At 40.0% G+C, this 20517-nt stretch overlaps 2 protein-coding genes across 5 annotated transcripts; both read right to left on the bottom strand.

Moving 5' to 3' along the window:
• Nucleotides 1-807: 807 nt before the first annotated feature.
• TMEM50B (transmembrane protein 50B) lies at nucleotides 808-12495 on the bottom strand. 4 transcript variants are annotated; one of them, XM_085297770.1, is made up of 9 exons: nucleotides 12445-12495; nucleotides 6992-7155; nucleotides 6255-6367; nucleotides 5098-5165; nucleotides 4012-4104; nucleotides 3206-3263; nucleotides 2699-2800; nucleotides 2391-2484; nucleotides 808-1079 (listed from the first exon to the last, which is right to left on the bottom strand). In XM_085297770.1, exons 2-8 carry the CDS (start codon nucleotides 7088-7090, stop codon nucleotides 2439-2441), a joined length of 579 nt encoding a protein of 192 aa, XP_085153896.1. In that variant the 5' UTR covers nucleotides 7091-7155; nucleotides 12445-12495; the 3' UTR covers nucleotides 808-1079; nucleotides 2391-2438. The 4 variants fall into 4 exon arrangements, with proteins under 4 accessions (XP_085153896.1, XP_085153895.1, XP_085153898.1 ...); XM_085297769.1 differs by lacking the exon at nucleotides 808-1079 and having other exon boundaries at nucleotides 1143-2484; XM_085297772.1 differs by lacking the exons at nucleotides 808-1079; nucleotides 2699-2800 and having other exon boundaries at nucleotides 1143-2484.
• A 4129-nt stretch (nucleotides 12496-16624) lies between these two features.
• Nucleotides 16625-20018, bottom strand: DNAJC28 (DnaJ heat shock protein family (Hsp40) member C28). Its single transcript, XM_085297767.1, has 2 exons — nucleotides 19965-20018; nucleotides 16625-18001 (listed from the first exon to the last, which is right to left on the bottom strand). Exon 2 carries the CDS (start codon nucleotides 17946-17948, stop codon nucleotides 16836-16838), a length of 1113 nt encoding a protein of 370 aa, XP_085153893.1. The 5' UTR covers nucleotides 17949-18001; nucleotides 19965-20018; the 3' UTR covers nucleotides 16625-16835.
• Between the last annotated feature and the right edge of the window lie 499 nt (nucleotides 20019-20517).

Raw genomic sequence — 20517 nt, 5'->3', positions numbered from 1 at the left:
CAAGAACCTGAAGGGAGGGTGTCAAGGGAACAGGGACAAACTCTTTTCAGTTGATCCATGTGACAGGACAAGGGGCAATGGGCAGAAATTGAAGCACAGGAAGTTCTGCCTGAACATGAGGGGGAATTTCTTCCCTGTGAGAGTGACGGAGCACTGGCACAGGTTGCCCAGAGAGGCTGTGGAGTCTCCTTCTCTGGAGATCTTCAAGGCCCGCCTGGATGCAACCCTGTCTACCATGCTCTAGGTGACCCTGCTTGAGCAGGGGCGTTGGACTGGATGATCTCCAGCGGTCCCTTCCAACCTCAACCATTCTGTGATTCTGTGACTCCAAATAAAGTCTGGATGGTTGCTGCACTATGCCTGTTTGGAGCTTAAGAGGCTGCAAAAGCTACATCCTCAAAATAAGTTGTGCCTTTTTTCTGCTTAGTTGCTGTATAATAAGTAAGCATAACCATACCAATTCTCTAAAACCGGAAGAGATAGTCAAGAAATAATCAGAAGCAAGCAAGCTTTGATGGGAAATGCAGATAACCTCAGAAAGGAGCTCCTTCCCTGCCAGTGCTATTAAGAAAACTGTTTTAAGTGGAAACTTCTATTAAAGCACCGTGGAAGCATTCCTCCAGTGTTAAACACTTACCTCTGCTTATGCTGTTCAAGTGTCAGCTGTAAGATACTGTAAATGGGACTAGTACTAAGCTACACTTGTTTGTCACTTAGTAAACAAGCCAATGTATACATTCACAAGCTCAGTAACGAGAAGCTGACAGGCAGGAAAACAAGAACAACTACATTTAATTATTAGCTGGTGTAAGACTTGCTTCAAGGCCAGTATTACTGGAGCTATTAAATAGAATACAATTGCAAAATTATCTTGTGACATTTATACGCTATTTTGAGAACATAAGATAAAGTTTATTGGTTGTAATTCCAGAAAATGGCAAACAGACAACTTATGTACAATGCTATGATAAACACCAGTGAATATATCGTAACTCACTGCAGAATGGTGAAATCAGGATAGAAGTTAGTCTAGCCAGTAGAACAATTTCAGCTGCAGTATTTGCTTCATATTCTGTCCACTGGAAAGATTCCCACAAGGGAGTAATTAGATGACTAACAGTATACATAACCATGCACATAAGTTACATTCTTAAGTTTAATACCATTTGATCAGCTATCTTGATACATGGAAAATTATAAAACCTTTTAGACACAAGGTAGAGTTAACTGCTTTAGGAACACATAAAACGCATAAGATAAGGAAGTCACCAAGAGCAAGAGGTATATACACAAGATCAGTCCAAAGCTATAAAACATTAATGTTCTCCCTTTCTGTATACTGCTGCTAGAAGAAACTGAATTTCAACAATGGAGGCATTTCCATAAAGTGTCCAGCAAATTTAGGAAATAAATAATTTTTAACTGGGGCAAGAGGCAGTCCTAAAACTAAGAATAGTACGATCATTAGCTTTTTAGAAATACTACAGCAATAAATACATTTCTATTATATCCCCATTTGAAATGCTCACTATTTCTATTCAAAAAGTAATAGGTAGCAGGATAACCGTACATTTAATCTTTCTTTGAAGAAAATGTATGCTGACATAATGTTAAAGATATTAGTCTGACTCTCATTTGTTCTTTACGTTCCTTAAGGATGACTGGCATCAGCTTCAGAGTTTTTTTTTACTTTAGTATTAGTAAATACAGTAAGTGGTTATTAGTGTCTATTATACAGAACAGCATGAGATAATTCTACAAGGGCCATGCTGCTACCAAATTTCATTTGTGCTACAGCAGTCARCAGTCAAGAACAATTCCATTTGCCATGCAGAATCTGCTTAATACAGAGCCTTGTTAAAAATTTCATTGCTGTTTACAAAAAATAATTAAAAAAAATCTACTTTTTCTGAGCAGTTCTATAAAATTCTTGAAATCAACTTTTACCTCCTACAATAGAATTCACCCTCATTACAGGCTTAGCTGGGCTACTTCCATAAGCTCTCTACTGCTTCAGGTATACAATTAGCCCCTGCTGTCTACCCTTGTAAAATGAGCTACAGCTTACCCATGCATAAAAGTCAAATTCTTTTATAGGGTACAGGCTTTATCCTGCTCATTCATTTGTAGTTCCACTGAAGTCTCTCTCACATGTGAAAATCTGGAAGTCTTTAAGGGTTGATGGAAAGCCATGTATTTGAAGAAATAAACCTGAAGATTTCAGAAAGAAAGCCTGACTTTCCCTTTTTAAGATATATACAGTCATATGTACATATTCACAAAACTTTCCTATGAAAAGAGGGAGCTTCTTACTGAAACAGTAATTTGTCTTAGTTCATATGATTTAGAAAGCAAAATGAGAACAAATAAATGTAAATATATCTACATACAGAGTACAACATAGCCACTATGGAATAGACAATGCTATCCTTGATCTCTCATCCCCATAATTCTTCTGTTCTTCCAAACTTGTAGATCAGAGTACTAAAGAAAAATAAATAGATGCATAAATAAATAAGGTCATATGTAAGATGCAAAAGGTCATTTGAATAGGAACATTAGAATCTTAAACTGTCTACAGCACAAATCAATGTCCCTCCAGGAACCATAACTGTGCTCCCAGGATGCACAGCAAGCTACTTGACGTATGCAGATGAAAACATTATTGCCAGTATCCTGAACATTGATAATATCTCACCTGGAATACTGTCTGCCCCCTTGGTCATCCATGTTCTGGAGCCGTAAATTCAATTGGATCAGAAAGAGCTGCACTAATGGGAACGTGAGGGGAAGAAAGAGCCTCTCACAGGATAAGAGGTGATAAATGAAGAATTGTTTCTAAGTACTGGAGCAAACAATGGTGAAAAAAAGCAGTAGAGTAAAAAAAGTAGTTTTTAAGAAATAGTTGGATTAGTTCATGAAGTGAATAACATCACATCAGTTCCCTGTACAATATCAGTTAACTCAGTGACATTAGAAGTGTCTGTCTTGTGTGCCATTCTCCTCATGGAGGAAAGCTCAGGGTGGGTAACACTGAAATCCCAGGGGGTCCTGCACTGAAAGTAGCAAGCTCCACATTGTTTAAGATCAAGTGTGGTGTCAGCCTCTGGCTTTTAAAACTTATTTTCTATGGGTACCTAAGTGTACATAAAGAACTAAGTGTAACGCTCACTTGGAAGGAGGGAAATTTCCCCAGATTACTTACCTGAAAAATATCAATGCATTTTGGAAAAACACTGCTAATCCGGGGTAAACATTAGTGTCTGCAAGGTAAATAATACAGGAAATATTAAGTTCTTTTGTACTAGAAAAACTATTTCAAAACATTATTCTTAGTATCACTCTCAGTCTCACAGATTACAAAACTAGATGGTATTGCTCTGACAAGAACAGACCACATTTCCATTCTTTTGAGTCTTCTGCCTCCCAGTTTATAACAAAAATATTTTTCTACATGTAAAAATAAACCTTAAAACCAGAGTCCATAATATTTTTAATGATTTTAGACTTCRGTGAAGTCTCTTTCAATTTTATTTAAATATCTGTCATTAAAAAAAAAAAGCAAGCAAATTCCAGGTTACACATTTTCACAGCTTAGTAATAATTCCTGAATTAGTCACAGTTATCTACTCATATGTTTGGTTTTTAACATATAAAATATACGTATTACACATATTATAGATATACACATATAAATGTTTTTGTGTATACCTAGACAGAAATAGACATAAAATCTCTACWTGAATTGTTTGAAGCAGTTCATAGTGGTAGTTCCTCATTTCAATCCCCTCAAGCATCATTCACTAAAATCCATAGAAAAAGTAACTAGGAATGGCCCTCTAGATTTTCAGATTCACATTGTAAAGTAAAAAATGAAAAACAGCTCCTAAACAGGCTGCCGTATCACAGGATAGATATCAAATTGGAGCAGAATACTTTGCACCACATGTGACGACCAGAACAGCAGCAAAACCCATCTCTTCACTAAAACTAATCAAGAAGGAAACTTACTCTGTGTAACATATGCTCCAAAAAGAATCCACATTGAAGCAATGAGTGAACCAAACATCAACATAAAGCCAATAAAGAGCCAGACACGAGCACCTGCAGGAAATATTAAAACCATTGAGAACCCTGTATTGTATTATCCACAGTAACAGACAATCCAGGGTACTCTATTACAGTGCAATGTTACCTCTCTGAAGGTCCAAATGGAAAGGATTAAAGCATGCATCAAGGACAAGATAAACCAAATTCTGCCTCCTTTAATACAACAGGGAGTAGCTCATTTCCCTGTATTTTAGGGAGCAAAAAAATTCCCAGATATTTCCATTCATCTGTAATGAAGAGCTACGGCACAAGCTCTAATTTCCACCATTTAACAAAACTTGAAGCGGACTAACTACATGGGACTCCAAACTGTATCATTTCTGAAGTAAGGACAGCGTTTCAACAGGGTACAAAACCCAAATCCTTCCTGTGTTTACTTTAGAGAGGTATCTTCAAGACAGGTGACAGTTACCATACTCAGACATTGCCTTCTGCAAAAGGAAGGTGACGACRTTGAAAATAACCAACCTGCTTACTCACGGGAAAGTAAAATAATTTTTATGCAAAGGTTCTCTCCATACAGATTTATGAATGAAGTGTACGACAGCATCACAAGCCAGCTCAGAATCAGTAAATTGTGCCAGATTTACAGATGAGCATTCTGCAGATAGTATGAAAACAGACGCTAGGATCCACACGGGAAAATAATTGTGAGGGAATTACAAATGGAAGTGGAAAGAGAATAGGTCCATAGACACCATAAAATGGGTGACGTACAGAAAAGAACAGCATTTCTGTGATACATTCTCTCAACAGCTATAGAGACATGCAGAGGAAAGTTTAGGTATTCAACCTATAGAGAAGTCTAGTTTTCCTAAGTTCACTTTTTTAAAGAATTCAGACTTTATATCCAAGTATTAAATTTGTAAAGAAATTAACTTAACAGAAATTCTCTCCTAATCCTTAGCTTCTGATTATTATTTATTTAAGCAAMACTTAAATAATCAATCTTGCAAATCAGTAAGATTTTAAAGTGAATTAATTTACCTGTCCTTCCTAAACATCCGTCACTGTAGCTGTCTCCTCTCACCTGTGCATTTGATACAGCATTTATCCTATTAATAAAAAAAAAAGTGTATACACTTCAAGTTATTAGAAAATCAATTCAAAGTAAAAAGCTAGCATTTTTTAAGATATGACAAATTCTGGGAAAATTACTTAGCAAGTCTTCCTTGTATAACAGCACATCCCTTAATGGAAGGATTTCAAATAAGCCCCCACATCCTTACATAAGTTTCACTTAAATTTTTAGATTAACAGATATGCAAGCTGAAAGATCTTTATTGCCTTTTTTAGTGACTGAATTATTCCCAGTCACTTTTTGGCTATCTAAGTTCTTAAAACATCTAAAGCCACTTCACAGGAATAATTATAGCCACTAACAGAGAGCTATTTTGATCACGATACAAGGTACTTTTTCATTCCTCTCCTTCAGAGTGAGCACCATAGATAAAGTGAGACATGCTCTGTAAGGAGAGACAATACGTTTTCTTAAAATAAGTTATGTGGCTGAAAAAAACCCAAAAGCTTTCAGATACCAAGCACTAATAAGGCCTTGCATATCCAAGAGTCTTTTTTCCTCCAGTRTCATGTGATTTAGTCAAAGTTATTATTTTTCCTGAAATCTTGCCACATTTACATGTTTAGATTATAACATGGATGTATTACTACTACCTCTACCAGTTGAAGAGGTTTTGGACCAGAGAAACAGCTGCAGAAATTATTTAAAAGCAGCAATAGATGCAGTCTAACGTTTGTAAATTCAGCTAAGCAATTGGACATTACAGAATTTTCGATTCAAGAACTGGAGTACTGATTTTAAAAGGCCACTTGCATAAAGGAAGGTCTGTTTTCGTACATTCAATCAAAGCGTGTAGGAAAAGCAATTTACCTTAAACACCTTAAAAAGAGGATAGGGGAAGAAGGAACAATGAATGAACGAACTATTATTAGAAACAAAGGCCACAGATATTAGCAAACAAACAAAAACTTTTACATTCCCATGCAATAAGGTACTGCAAAATTAGTCAAAAGTAATTTATAACAAAGTAATTCAAATTTTTATCACATAGCATATCACTTAGTAAAAACTGTTTTTTTTTTTTTCCCTAAATAAAGAACACTTTTTTTATAAAAAGACTTACATGAAAAAAGCTAGTGTTGAAAATACGCCACAGGTATGGAATGCATGGTTCATTTGTTCAGGCTTTGGGTAAACTACTGCAGCATCTATCATTATCCACCAACCTGTGAAAAACTGTGAAACAAAATTAAACCAGTATTTACAAGGCTGGAAGGGTACAGAGACAGACAGACAAAACACGGCAAGTGGTCATGTGCACACGAGTTTAACAAGTATAAACTATTTTAGACAGCTACTAGCTTCAGGTCAGGTTTTAAACCCTTTTGGTGTGCAAGTTCTGTGATAAGTTAGCTTGAATAAACTTTAATGTTGATGTTTTCAAAATAGTATTTGGGAAATTATCACATTTTCTGTTAAAATTACATATCAGAGAACAGCTAAATTCCTTGTACTGCTTCAAGAACAAGAATCCAGATTTTAAACATACACAAGATACAAATTATATAAAACATGAATGCTATAACATATTTAATTATGCCAAAAATCCACTGTTTTTCAAAYTTTTTTTTTTTTTTTTTAAGACAGCGTAACTGGAATATCATTACTGGACATCATGCAGATTCTCATGACTTATAAAATGTTGGCTAACAAGTACACTGAAAAAAAACTCAAGAAATACACTGGATTGAGGGGCAATTAGAAGAGAAATGTCACAACATTTTAAATAAAAAGTTGAACTGTCTGTCATCCTTCCCAACTTGTCAACACAGTTACAATTCACCTCCTCTCAAGACTCACCAATACACCTGCGACTATTGAAGCAACTGCATTTCTTCTTTCACTCCAGTCAATACACTCACATTCTGGCCATCGGAAGTTGTCTAAAAATCCTGCCATTTCCTTAGAGTGCCCTCCTTATTCTGTACTCATGAATTTTCCATTAACAGCTATGTCCTAAATACCTGAAACATAGCCAAAAATTTAATACAGAAAAAGTAACATTTTGACATGTTTGACAAACTGTCATGATCAATCTTTAAAGTGTGTTTTTACAGAATTAAATAGCTCACTATAAATTCTATGGATTCTATATTGAGCTATATTTAATTTTGTTTTTTAAAAAAGCTTACTGACAGAATTGCAAAATAAAGTGATCACACAATCCAAAATTTAAAGATTATGTATAAAGCATCATACTGAAATCAAAGAGAAATGAAATAGAAGTTACTGTTTGTTCAAACATATAGAAACCCAAAATTGAAAGCAAGCAAAAACGTACAAATAAAAAAGCAAACATTTCAATATGTATTTCACCCTCAAACCATAACCCTTTCTCTAGCATTAGCCATTAAGGAGGTAATATACATACAGTAGAACTTCATATACAGAGAAGAACTTGTATCTTTGAGTCAGGCCAAGCAATCTTGGATGAGATACCTTTATTTCCAGTCTCCAAATAAGACAGATTATATCATGCCCCTCTAACACAGGGAAAACGGGATCAACTCTGAATCAACTAGTAATAAGGGTAGAAAACCTTGCTTCACAGTCAGAGGATCAGTCACATATAACTTTAAATATAGGAAGACAAAAGTAAAGTTAAATACGAAAGTTACAAAGCGACTGCTTAGACATAGTTCTCAAACACTCTGGTGAGACACTAGCGGCTATAAAATATTCGGTACTACACCTCATCTGTTCTCAGGCTGTAACACAGCTTGCCTATATAGGTTATGTGTCAGAAACTAGACTATTTACAACTTTTTTTGTTAGCAGTGACTCATAGCCACTCTTACCGCCATTTAATTTTGGTTTAATACTGTACATTTCTGTATTTTCCTAATCTGCCAAAAATAACTTACAGATACTTCTTAAATGCTAAGAAAATACAAAATGTCCATAATGATTATGTTACAGGGAAAACTGGTGTGAAACATCTTACTATGAACTTTTAAATACTGTTGTTAACCAGAAGAAGTCAAAAGAAAAACAGAATATAGCATTCATTTATACCATGAACAATGGTCACTTCCCATAAATAAGATAAAAAAACCAGTGCTCCTGAGTCCAGTACTAGGATTGTAACTATGGTTGGATTTCTATCTTAAAGCATTAAAAGCAATTGATTCAAAAATTATTTACTTCTTTAAAATATCTAGACTCAACTATATAATTTCATATTTATACTTTCACCTAGACATTTTCAAACTTTCCTATTATTTCTAGAACTTTTCACACAAAGTTGTAGTACTTCCTTATCACAGGTCTCATGACTGCTCCTATAGCACTTCCTTCTTTTCCACTCTTAAAATGGTCAGTATGTAATTTGTTTGCTACCCTTCAGCCCCAGAAGGTACCTCTCTTCCTCAGCCTGCAGTAACCCCCTTCTTCCCCTCCCAGCTTCCCTGACCCCTTACTGGAACACAGCTTGTGATTCCCACTGCTGTCTTCGCCACAGACTAGAGGTCTCTCACCCCATGCTACCCTGTGACTAGCAACAAATAGGAGTAAATACACAGACTGCACTAATATTTCCCACAGAACACAAAGAAGGTCATGTCAAGTCTAGTTATCTCCTTGTGTGTAAATATGCTTTCAGGCACCTTCAGAACGCAAATAAACCACCAAAAGTATAGTTTCCTCTGATTTTTTTCCCACAACGAACAATTTTAAAAGTATTAACATATCTAAATAACAATATTCAAGCATAACGTAAAATTATGTTGTAACTCAGAAAGCAAGGGTCAGGACAAGATATTGGAGAAAATGATTTCAAGTAACAAYAGAAATTATTTTTCATCCTCTACTTTAAAAGTTGTCAGTCAAATTTGCAGATGACTTCACAAATGAAGTCTTTTTACCCCTACAAAAATGCTCCAGTTCAAAAGGCTAATGTGAAGGGCAAAAATTCTCTACCTTTTATGATTTAAAGGGGCTATATAGTTCATGTTGCCAACTAATATAATTAAGTCAAATTCCAAACCAAAACCTGACTACCGTTGTTCTAGTAAAACCCTTTCAGCTCTCTGGAGTCAGTAACAATAAACATTATAGATATCATACATTATACAAAAACTGTCTCAATTATTAAGCATTTTTTAAACCTTAAGTGACAAATCAGAGCTGTTTTGCTCACTTTAGAAACCTGACGCAAAACCTCTCTCAACCTTTCCAGTTAACTGTCTCAGGTAAGAAATGCAGTTTTCACAACTGTACTAGTGACAAACAAGTGAAGCTAGAGGAACTAATAAAAGGTTGATGACCTTTTTACATTTAAGATACAGAGCAACACTCTAGAAAAGCACATTATTTTCTTTACTAGAAACCGTATTTTTGGTGTCTGACACTCAAATTTGCATTTTGCTTCAACCTCATCTTTTTGCTTAGAAAAGAAGTACCCCATATAAAGCGAATAGATCAGATAATCACTATCTGCTGGCAACTGTCTACAACAATGACGCGTAACTGACAACACAAATTTCCTGTTTTACTGGACAAATATGGAGAAACAAGGTATGGAGAAGCTGCAAGAGAACACAGACAAGAAGTCTCGAATTACCTCTAAATGAACCTAATGCTACAAACTAGCTTTGATTTCACAAAGGAAGCTTAACCTTTCATGCTCTCTCTAGCACTTTAGATCAGCAGTAAAATCGGCAGAGGAGCCAATTCCACTGCAGTTTTTCCAATATGATCTAAGTATTTACTGATGTCATCCAGAGTTCTGCAATGTAGTCTTTGATAAAAGAATTTCAACAGAGCCCCATCTAACATTCAAAAAAATCATTATTTATAAAGCTCCATATATGTATAAATTTCATACATATGCACCACTAAAAAGTGGTGATACACCACCTCTTCCCATCACGTTACTGAATGCCCCCAAGTTCTGTGACCAACATACAGGTATTCCTCTCTCTGGGAGAGGATGATGCCATCTCTGATCAAATGCATGCCTAACTGAGGGCACTCACGTGTAGAAGACATGACAAGTAAGGGCTATAGAGTTCTTAGAAAAAAGAATGGGAGGAAGCAGACTGCAGGATGCCAGAATAATTCATCCAGCCTGAAGTCCAACCATCCACCTTCCCATGCCTTGAGGTGCGTTCAAATAAAAGAGAAGCAAAGAACTGATTAGATTTACTGAGAGGACTGACAGACATAACCCAAATGCAACAAGTTGGCCTCCCTCTCTCAATTTACTAAATAGACAGTTAGCTATTATACAGTACTATGTTTCCAAAGCTCCGTATGTGTATACTTCTCAACAACACAAGCAAAGGAAGAAGAAAATAATAAGCTATGTTTCATCCGTAAAAGGCTAGCAACACTGTGAAGGCAAGTTTCCACCAAGATCACAACAGCAATGCCATGGGTTATACTCACATGGATTAATGTGAACACATACATAGGTTTTAGCCCAAATATATCCTATAATATAAACAGAAAATATATATTTATATATATAATAGCAGAAAGAAAGCATTTGGGCTTTCTTACTCGAATAAAGGTCGAAGACTCATTCTCCTCATTTAAACTTTTACTGGAATCCACATACTTAACAGTAAGGAAACGGGTGGAAAAGCCTTGCATTAGCTGTCCTTCAATGTCCTTCCTACAATCTGTCTCCTCTCCCATTTCAAGGGCAGAGGCTCTCTCCCACAGTTTCCAAGAAACATTTTGCACTCATGTCCATTAAAGAGAAACATAAGAACACTGGCAAGAACAAACTGATGACTTAACAAATAGAAAGGAGAGTTATACTCATTGCAAAAGTAATACTCAGTCCACAAGAGCATCCAGGGTTAAAACAACTAGCAGATTATTCAGATGAATGAAGTTAATTGAAAACACACTACACAAGAGCTGGAGCCTAAAATTTTAATCTGAAAATCAGCTTCCCAACCCCAAATTAATTGATTCCACTTGAACAAAATAATAAAAGCTGTCACGAGAAAATGCAAGAAGTATGCACAAAAAAACCCCCACCTTATGCTGTACAACAGTGTAAAAAAAACTATTTCCAGAGGAGGAAGGAAAAGACAGGAGGCARAGTAGAAATTATGAAGGCAACCTGATTCTTTTTCTTCCTCAAGAAAGGAAGCACCTTCTAAAACCAACCAAGTTTAGAATGTTTTACTTTTCCCATGTGCATCTACTATGAAAAGATATTTGGCATATGGGTCTGTGAAGACCCATACGTGAGCAAGAATTTCTTATCAAGTCCCTTTTTCTTTCTTTCTTTTTTTTTTTTTTTTTAAGGGGGCTCTTTAGACCACTTGCCCATTTCTGTAATTACATGCAGTTTCACTTTCACTTTCCCCCTACACTGTAGCACAATGCTATTATTGTATAGTTTGCCAGCATTACAAAATGAAGGAAGAAGGAAAGAGAGGAACTTTTAAGTCACCACCTATAAAATCAAGGCTGCACAGCAAAATTATTAAACAAGTAATCTCCCTACAAGAATCTGAAAGTGATGCTCAGTCCTAGAGTAACATGACTGCTCTTTACAGCAAGTGTTCAAGAGAGCTATCTAAGTTTGAGGACTTTGGAAAGGCAGAAAAAGATCAATTCTGCACTTATCTACTTGCCTATCTTTGCTCATAGAAGTACGTAATGTGCATCGGTAGTTCTTTAATGGGCTCAGGCCATGACAGAGCAATACGAGGCGGAACACCAAAGCCGCAAAGTCCAGACTGAAGTTATTACACTGCAGGTAACGCCACTTAAAAAAATGATAGTAGTAATAATGAAGTCATCTATGGACCTCAAACTTTCTGCTCAAGATCGCCGCCTCCTTCCGCGGATGCGGAAAACACAAACCAGAGCACGCCGTGCCCGCAGCCTTGCGGCAGAGCGGCCCGCAGCGCCCAGCAGCCCCCCCGCTTCCCCCAACGGCCTCTCCGGGCCCGTGACTTGCCCCCCTAGAGGCTGCGCTACAGCGAAAAGGTCAAGGCCTCGGCGCTGGACGGACAGACGGACRGGCTGTCACGACGCTCCCCTCCCCCGAGCCTGAGGGGAGCCCCCTCGCCCCCGCCCCGCGCACGGCCGTTGGCCCCTAAGCCGTTGCCGGGGGGAGCGGGCGCGCGCTGCCGCGGAGCACAAGCGCCCCGCGGTGCCTGCGGCCGGGGTGGGGGGAGGGGAGGGGTGTCCCACCAACGGCCGCTCCCCGCCGCGCCCCCCTCCCCCTCCTCCGCCCCCCTGCGCGCGCGCGAGGACAGCGGCAGGGAAACAGCGGCCGTACGCACCCCCCGTCCTGGGCGACACTCTTCCGCCGGCCGGAGCGAGGGGGCGGGCGGCGACCCAGCGGCGAGCGACGCGCGCGCCCGCCAATGGGGGAGCGAGCGCGGCGCGTCAGCGGAGGCTGGGTGAGCAGGCAGCGCCGCGATAGGGCGACGCCGAAGCCGGAGCGGCCGGAGGACCAATGGCAGGAGCGGGCCGCGCGAGCCCCGCCCCTTTTCCGCCTGGGCGGTGGAGGCCGAGAAGCCGCGCCGCGCCCCGTCCCGGGCCCTAGCGCCGGCGCCGGGCGGGCCGGGAGGGAGGAGGGGCGCACGGGGCCGCACCGGCCGCGGCTGTCGGCGGAGCGCGCTCCTCGCCACGCCGGAGCCGGCGGGGGAGGGCACGGAGCGTTTCGACGCGTTTCTGTTACRCGGAGCGTGTGCTAGCAGCAAGGCGTCCGCTTGCACGCCCGCTACGTGAACGCGTGCAAAACGGACCGACGGMCAGCACGACCCCAAACGCCGTCCTAGCTCGTTCCCCTCGGACTTCCCGTGCGCAGAAGCTCGCCGGTCTGTCTCTTCCAAAGGTCCCTAAAGAAAGAACCATCTTCTCATAAAATACCTAAAACTGCCTATTACAAAGATATAATGCCACGGTTTTGGAGATACAAAGGCAAAACATTACTGCTGAATTAACTCCAGCATTCAAGTTAGGCAAGTGACACGTCCTGAAAACTCACCTTCAGATGAAAGAGCAAGTACAGATTCGATCTGAAAAGGGAGAAGTAGAAATGAGAGAGAGGAACAAGATAAACAAAATGAGGAAGCCATCTCAAGGGTATTACTCAAGAGCGAAGAACAAGAATATGGGGAACTCGGCGTGGAAACAAGCCCTGTGACAAACACCTATAAAGACACAAACAAAATGGCAATATTCAGCTTCTTAATAAAAAATGGTTCAGCTCTGACCCCATGAAATCCCACCCAAATGTGAAAACTGTACCCAAAGCCACCTGCTCTCAGCCTTTTTTCTTTGTGTTACACACACTTAACGTCCACTTTTCGATGGCCGGGACGTCCTTGGATGGGCCCTCCCCCATTCCCACAGGAAAGTCTAATGAATGCACAGGATCTACCGAAAAGATGATTTCTGCACATCCTGCTTTCTTATAGTATGCCCTGCTCACGCCTCTCATACCTTTTATTCAGTGCTCTCTGCAACTCAGTACGCAACCTGAAATCCATTTTTGCTCCAGAATGAGATATTTATGCCTCAAACTTTACAGCATATGTAGGAAATCTTCAGTTTATAGGACTGCCTGAAATTTTATTTCAGATAGCCTACAGTAGTATGCTTTTTGCTTTTGCTGTACAGCACTAATACGTACAAATGTAGAGCTTGTTAATAGTGCTCAAGAGATCCATAGAGTGATGGGCAAGAAACAGATTCCTCACTCTGGGCTGGGGGGGGGGGACACACACCCCAATTACTGTATTCTAACAGCAAATATGAGTAATGTTCTCTCTGCACGTTAGGATGACACCTAAATGAGTCCTTCAAGGTACTTTCCATATGATAATTTCATCAACACGTAAGGAGTTCTGGGAATAAGCAAACATACTTGTATCTGGACTCTGCAGTGATCTCATCATTTTCTCTTGAGGGCAGCAGTAAGAAAACTGCTGTCAAATTCAAACTAAGAATCCAGCATCAGACAGAAACATAGCTTTTGATGGCCATCTTCTCTTTATAATTGTTACAATTCACCTGCAGTACCTGATATCATGGGTTCTAGAAGTCCTGATTATATACTGCTTTTAAGATTTTGTAGATTCAGAGCAACAGCAAATTAGACCAACCTTGCAAAAATATACTCCCTGAGTATATACACCTGAGGCAAGTTAAAATTTTAATTATTTTTTCATCGCTCTCACAGCGTTGAAGAACTGGATTTTGTGCCATTTTTGTGCTACTTTGTGCACAACAATTTTGTGTCATTTTTCATGAAAACATTGTAAGGGTGATTTAAAGTGATGGGARTCAGCTCACATCTACTCCATTTAAAACCAACTAGTTTTAAAAGGAACATAGTCATCATGCTGACTCATCCATTATAGAAACTTAAATATTTAAGCTGAGGAAATTATCTTCATTGTGAGCAAATATAAATTCCATCAAAGCTGGATTTACTGGCATCTAGTTTTTATTTAGTCTTGTGCAATGAATTCATTTTGCAATTAGCTCATTTTAAATCTGCCAGTGAATTACTTTAAACAGCAATTCAGATCCAGTTCCTGTAGATCATCATTAGAATCAGAACCTGATCTTTTAAAGGCTACTAAGCCGAATTACTTCCATTAAAGTATGCTTAATTTAAGGTTTTTATTAAAAGAATCTGCAGATGAGTCTAAGTAAAATAAGCAGGCAGTCATACACGCAGCCACTAAAGTAAGTCACTAGCTTGTGAGACCACAGCCTCTTGGTATAACCTGGTCTAACACTGTGATCTCAGTAAATCACATTCATACAAAAAAAAGGAAAAGATACCAATTTCAACAGATTAGTGAATACCCCAAAAATGAGAGGACTGCCATTTAACCGGGTTTTTCTTTCTGAAAGTTTAGATCAGGGCTACTCACACAGAAGACTCATATTCAGACCATACTCATGTTTTGCATCCACTTCACCAATACCCCAGACTTAACTCAGATATCTGCAAGATATCCTTTATCTTTTATCATCTTCCCAAACTCTGCGAGCAGCTGTAGAGAGCTACTGAAGTGCGAAGAGTACATCAATTACTGTCTGGCTCAACTGATCTGCGCACTGCTAGCATATCACTGCCTGCTAATTGAATCTCAGCAGAAAGGAACTAAATAGTCCTGATCTGATACTTTTAACTAACACTAAGGCATGCCAAAGCCCAAGCATCTCAGTGGCATGACCTACTGGCAGCAGAGCAATGTGCATATAATGCCATTCTTTTGCCACCTTAATTCCTGAAAAAAGGCGTATTAAAGGAAGCTGAGATGAGTCCTACTTTCTAAAATGCACAAGGCAAGCAGTTTGTCAGTTATATTTTTGCCTATGACAAGGCTTTAAAGACCCGTACAATGTTTAGCAAGAAATATATATTTAATTATATATCTTGAATGTATATATATACTCTGTAGTAAATGACACTCTAGTTAACTAATTTTAATAACAAAAATAAATAATATTCTGTCTGCATATTAAGACCTTACTCTAAATGACCGAGAGCACAAAGACCAGAAGAAGCACATGCAGAGTTACCTGCCTAAAAGCAAACACAGTAACTCAGGCTCTGTTGTTGCTGGAGCACCTGTCAAAGGGGTAATAGTTGGGATTATCACCTACCTTCAATTTCTGAACCTCTGACATCAAAAGTCCCCCCTTTGTGGCACATGAATGCCTGTGGGACTCCTTCCCACCAGTGCCAGGGCACTGCACAACTCCTGCAGGGGTGACAGTTTGGATCCTAGGCACATGAGTGCGGAAGGGGGCCCACGCAGTGATACCTTTTCAAAGGTAGACTCCTCCAGCAAAAWCAGACTGTCTGGAAGGGGAGCATGCAGGTTAATAAGGATAAAGAAAACTTCAGCACAAGGAGAATTTCTCATACAAACCCCCGAGCCACTGCCCAGAAACTGTATTAGTATATTCCATCATATATACTTTAAAACAAATGATACAGAATATTTGAATTGCTCTCAAAAACTAATATCCTCCCTTCCCCTTTCACCTTCCCCCAAAAAACATGTGACTACATTACAGCTTTGGTCAGTCTTCCTTATTTGCTAGGATGCTTTCTGAGAACAACTTGCATGTTAAAGGCCAGATCTAAAAATATACTTCAGCAGAATTCAGTCACTCCAAACCGACATCCAAACCTCCCCCACTTCCCATTTAGCTTAATCTTGAAGAGATTAGGATGTGTAATTTTAAAAAATGCATGAAACCTGGCAATCTTTTATCAGCTGTGGGCATTTAAATGAAATGGGRAAAAGTCATCAAACAAACAGCACAGCAAGACATCTGTTCCTACTTTTTCCTTAGTATGTTTTTGTTACGCCTGAGTTTCCCATTTTTCTATGGAAAGAAGGGATAACATTACTGTAAAAGTGATTATACTCGGTGCTACAAAAGTAAAGTATTATTTTTGACTGAAATAAAAGTAAAATAAGCTGAAAGAGTGTAACGGAGAGAATTTATTTGCTCCTTACTGTACGCACACAGAAATCTATTAAGCACCTGCAAATGCACATCAGACAACTAATAGTAACAACAGACAGGTGGAATTCATATTTTCAGTATACCTGAAATTTCTCTTTCTAATGCTACATGTTTTAGTAATAAAGTGCATTCAAAACCTTGACAAGACAGATGGATCAATATTACCTTATTTCAAGATAAGATTTAACCAGTTAAATAAAGAAGACTTCAACCCAAACCTTTTAACATTTTCCTGTTCAATTTCCTTCATGTCTGAATTAGAAGCTTCCCCTTTTTCCATCAAAGCTTCATAAGTCTTTTGTGCTCGTACAATTTCTTTGTCTGCATTAAAGTGCACCATTTGCCTGCTTAGAATAGGAACAACTAAATTGAAGTTGTCAATTCTTTTGTTTAATTTCCTGATATCTTCTATGAATTGCTCACAAACACGGTTCCATTGCTTCTGTCTATACGGCGTCATTGGCCCTCCAAGCTTATTCCTAGATGCCACTATACCCTTTCTTAATTGCTCTATCGTTTCACGTATTTCTTTCTGCATCAGGATCCATTCCGGCTGGTATCCGTTGTCTATCAGAATTCTGTTCAGATTGTGAGTCATAGGATCAATATGTGGACAGTCTGAAAATTTCTGCAATGGTTTTCCTTTACCGCTGAGATTGTCAAAGTCTCCTTTAGCCATTGACTCCTGGATGAGGTCCTCAACCAACCGTTCAATTGCTTGCGTTATTTTCACCTTTTTGCTCTGTCTCACATCTTTGGCTTTCATTAGGTCAGTCACAGCACACTGCCCTTCAAGCCTCTGCTTCCGGTATTCCAACACTTGTTCAGCAGCACGGTCTACTCGAAATTGCATGTATTGCCTTTCTCTTTGGCTTGGCATTCCAAAACCAACACCTTCAAAACTCAAGTAGTGTCTATGCTGTAGTGCTTTTGATTTGAACTGGTCTTCCTCTCCATCCTCACTGGATTTCTTTTTGTTTGCCACATCACTGAGCACAACTCTGTAAGCTTCTTCCACTTTCATAAATGCTTCAGAATCAGCCGTGATGGAACCGCTGTCTGGATGATATTTTTTGGCAAGATTTCGGTATGAATTCCTGATATCATCAAGGGAACATCCTTCCTGCAGCTCAAGAATTCTGTAGGAGTCCTTCACATTGCTTTTAGGTTTGTAACCTGATAAAAGTCTATTGCCATGAATACAGGGAAACAGTTTCAGGTGTCTTGGAATCATTGCTTGATGTAACATTAAATGATGCCCTATCTTGTTAGTCAACATGACGCAAAGCCACTTTATATTTCTTCAGACGTAGCTACATACTTAATAATCACCTATAAACATATTTTTAAAAGATTGTGTTAAATATGTTTTTAGAAGGACTAGTATGATTCATTAGTCTTTAACTTGTTACATTCTTCCATTTAAGCAAAATCCCTACAAAAAATCAGAACATATAATACTCTTTTCTTTTAGAGACTAATTTCAAGTCCTGCGTATCTTATAATTTGATAGCATAATGCCCTATGCTATCAAAATAGCAATATTACAAGTTAAATGAAAACTAATTCACAACATAGCTTTCTCCTGGCATAGCAATAGCAGCATAGGTTTGTTTTGCACTGCAGAATTTCAAAAGCACAAAGCTTTATTGCCTTTCTTCAAATTCAGGCCAATGTAAATGGGATTCTCTCCCCTTTCCTTCATACAACTACATTCAGCCATCAGCTGATCTTCTAGCCACAAATATGAATGACTCAAGATCTATAGCATTGTGCTTTCRGAAAGGCATTAAAGTATCCATTTGGTATTTTGCAGCAAYAACTGAGGTAGCGTTCAGATTATCTATTTTTTTAATATAAATTACTGTATCCTAGCAGGGCTCATATATCCTAGCAGTCAATCTCCTTCATTCGTGTCAGCTAAGGTAATAAATCTGGAAYTCAGAAGAGATCAACAGCAGACAGTATCTCGTTTTGTCAGGAAAGCAGGTGCTTCTGAATTATTTTGGGAAACAGCAAAAAGAACAACTTCAGACAAAAGCAATATAAGAAGTAAGTCTTCACACAAAAATCARGTAGAAAGATAAAGGGAATTTCTATTAATGAAAATTTTAAGAAGTGCCATATAAACTGTGCTAAAAAGGCTTTTTTTTCAGATCTGTTGTTTAATTCCTTTCAAAACAGAAAATTAGTAGGTCAAAGGAATTAATAGTTTCTATCTCCTGCATGCAAAAAATTGCCTTTCTGCACTAACCCTTCTGAAAAGAGAAGGGAAAGTGAGGCACTTGGGACTGGATAAAAGGTTGAATCTACCCTGAATGTTTTTAACATGTTTTGATCCAGGTAAGGGATCAAACCATCAGCTTGCAGTTATTCTAAGGGATTTTATTAACATAACATGTTGTTTTAATTTATAATACAGATTAGTGATTTCTCTTTTAGACTGTAGGCAAAGATCGCTATTATAGTTCCATATGGCCATAAAACTCACATAACTACTGCTTAAATGAAAAGAAATAATGAATGCATACCTTCTGGAAATTCAGTATGTTTATCAGAGACAGACTTTCTCATACCTTTGCAGATTTGATTTTAATATATTTATGTTTTAGAAACTATAAAGTTTAAATGACTTTTGGGTTCATGGACTATCAAGTTGCTTAGACACAAATAATCTGGGCAGAAAATGCTTATGTTTCAGATTGTATCCATCAGAAAACACAACTACGATCCGTAAGTTTTACGCTCAGGATGTGTATCAAATAGAAATACTGCAGAATAGCAATGCATGTTGCTTAACGTACGGTATGCAGGCAAAGCTGTATCTTTTATGCCCTAATACTCCCTCTATAGGGAGTAAAACCCTACAGCGCAACTGACGCTGATTTTGGCCTCAATCCTGTAGCGTACATCAGAGGGGCGGTTACGCTTCTCTAAAGGAGGATTTTCCAAGAAAGCTATTCCGACCGCCTCACGCCACTGAAGGCGGAGGGAATTTTATCCCCCTGCCGTTTTCGGTAGCCTCCATTTCCCTGCCGGGCTACACGAGACGACACGACACCGAGGCACCGCCCCGCCCCCGCTGACGTCAGCGCCCCAACGGCGCCCCCCAACCGCCACCGCCGCGCGCCCCGCAGGGGCTGTGAGGGTGACCGCCCCGGGACGGTGTCCCGCCGCCGCCAAGCAGCGAGGCCCAGGGAGGCGGTTAAGGGCACGTTAGGAGCCAGGCAGAGACGATCTCTTCAGCCTCACCCTCCCCCGCCCCATCGTGCCCGGCAGCCCCGTCCTTTCTCACCTGGTCCCGGGGCTGCCGCCCGCCCCTCCCCCCTCCCGCACCACGGCGCATGACCCAGGGGGCGGGGCGAGCGCGCGCCGGGTGGCAACCGCCGACTACGGAGGAGAAGGGGGAGGGGGCGGAGGTAGCGCCTGGTACCCGGCGCTGGGGGCCGTTTCCCGCCCCGCCCCGCCCCGCCCCGGCCCGCAAAGGCAGTGCGAGGGCTGCGCGCGCCCCCACTTACCGCGGGACGTCCCGGGGGTGGGGGTGGGGGGGGGAAGGGGAGAGAAGCACATGACTCGGTGGCGGGCGGGTTGCGAAATCGCGGCGGTGCGGTGTCGCCGCGCATGCGCGGTGCGGCGGCGGCGGGCTCGACCGTTGCGTGTGGTGCGGGGCGGCGAGCGAGGCGGGGTGGTGCGCCAACGGCTGCGGCCGGCGGCGCGTGGGAAGCGCCGCTCTTACGGGTGTTTATGTACACTTGCGTGTGCACAACATAACCCCTTTCTGGTCCACCCTCTCCTGAACTAATTCCTCGTTAGTGGATGCTGAGCTCCAATGTCTCCCTGCGTGCTGG

This window comes from Rhea americana, unplaced genomic scaffold (assembly GCF_003343005.1).
Source record: "Rhea americana isolate MKP2758 unplaced genomic scaffold, rheAme1 scaffold_130, whole genome shotgun sequence".
NCBI classification, from domain to species: Eukaryota; Metazoa; Chordata; class Aves; order Rheiformes; family Rheidae; genus Rhea; species Rhea americana.
This window is presented reverse-complemented; position numbering and strand designations above follow the sequence as displayed.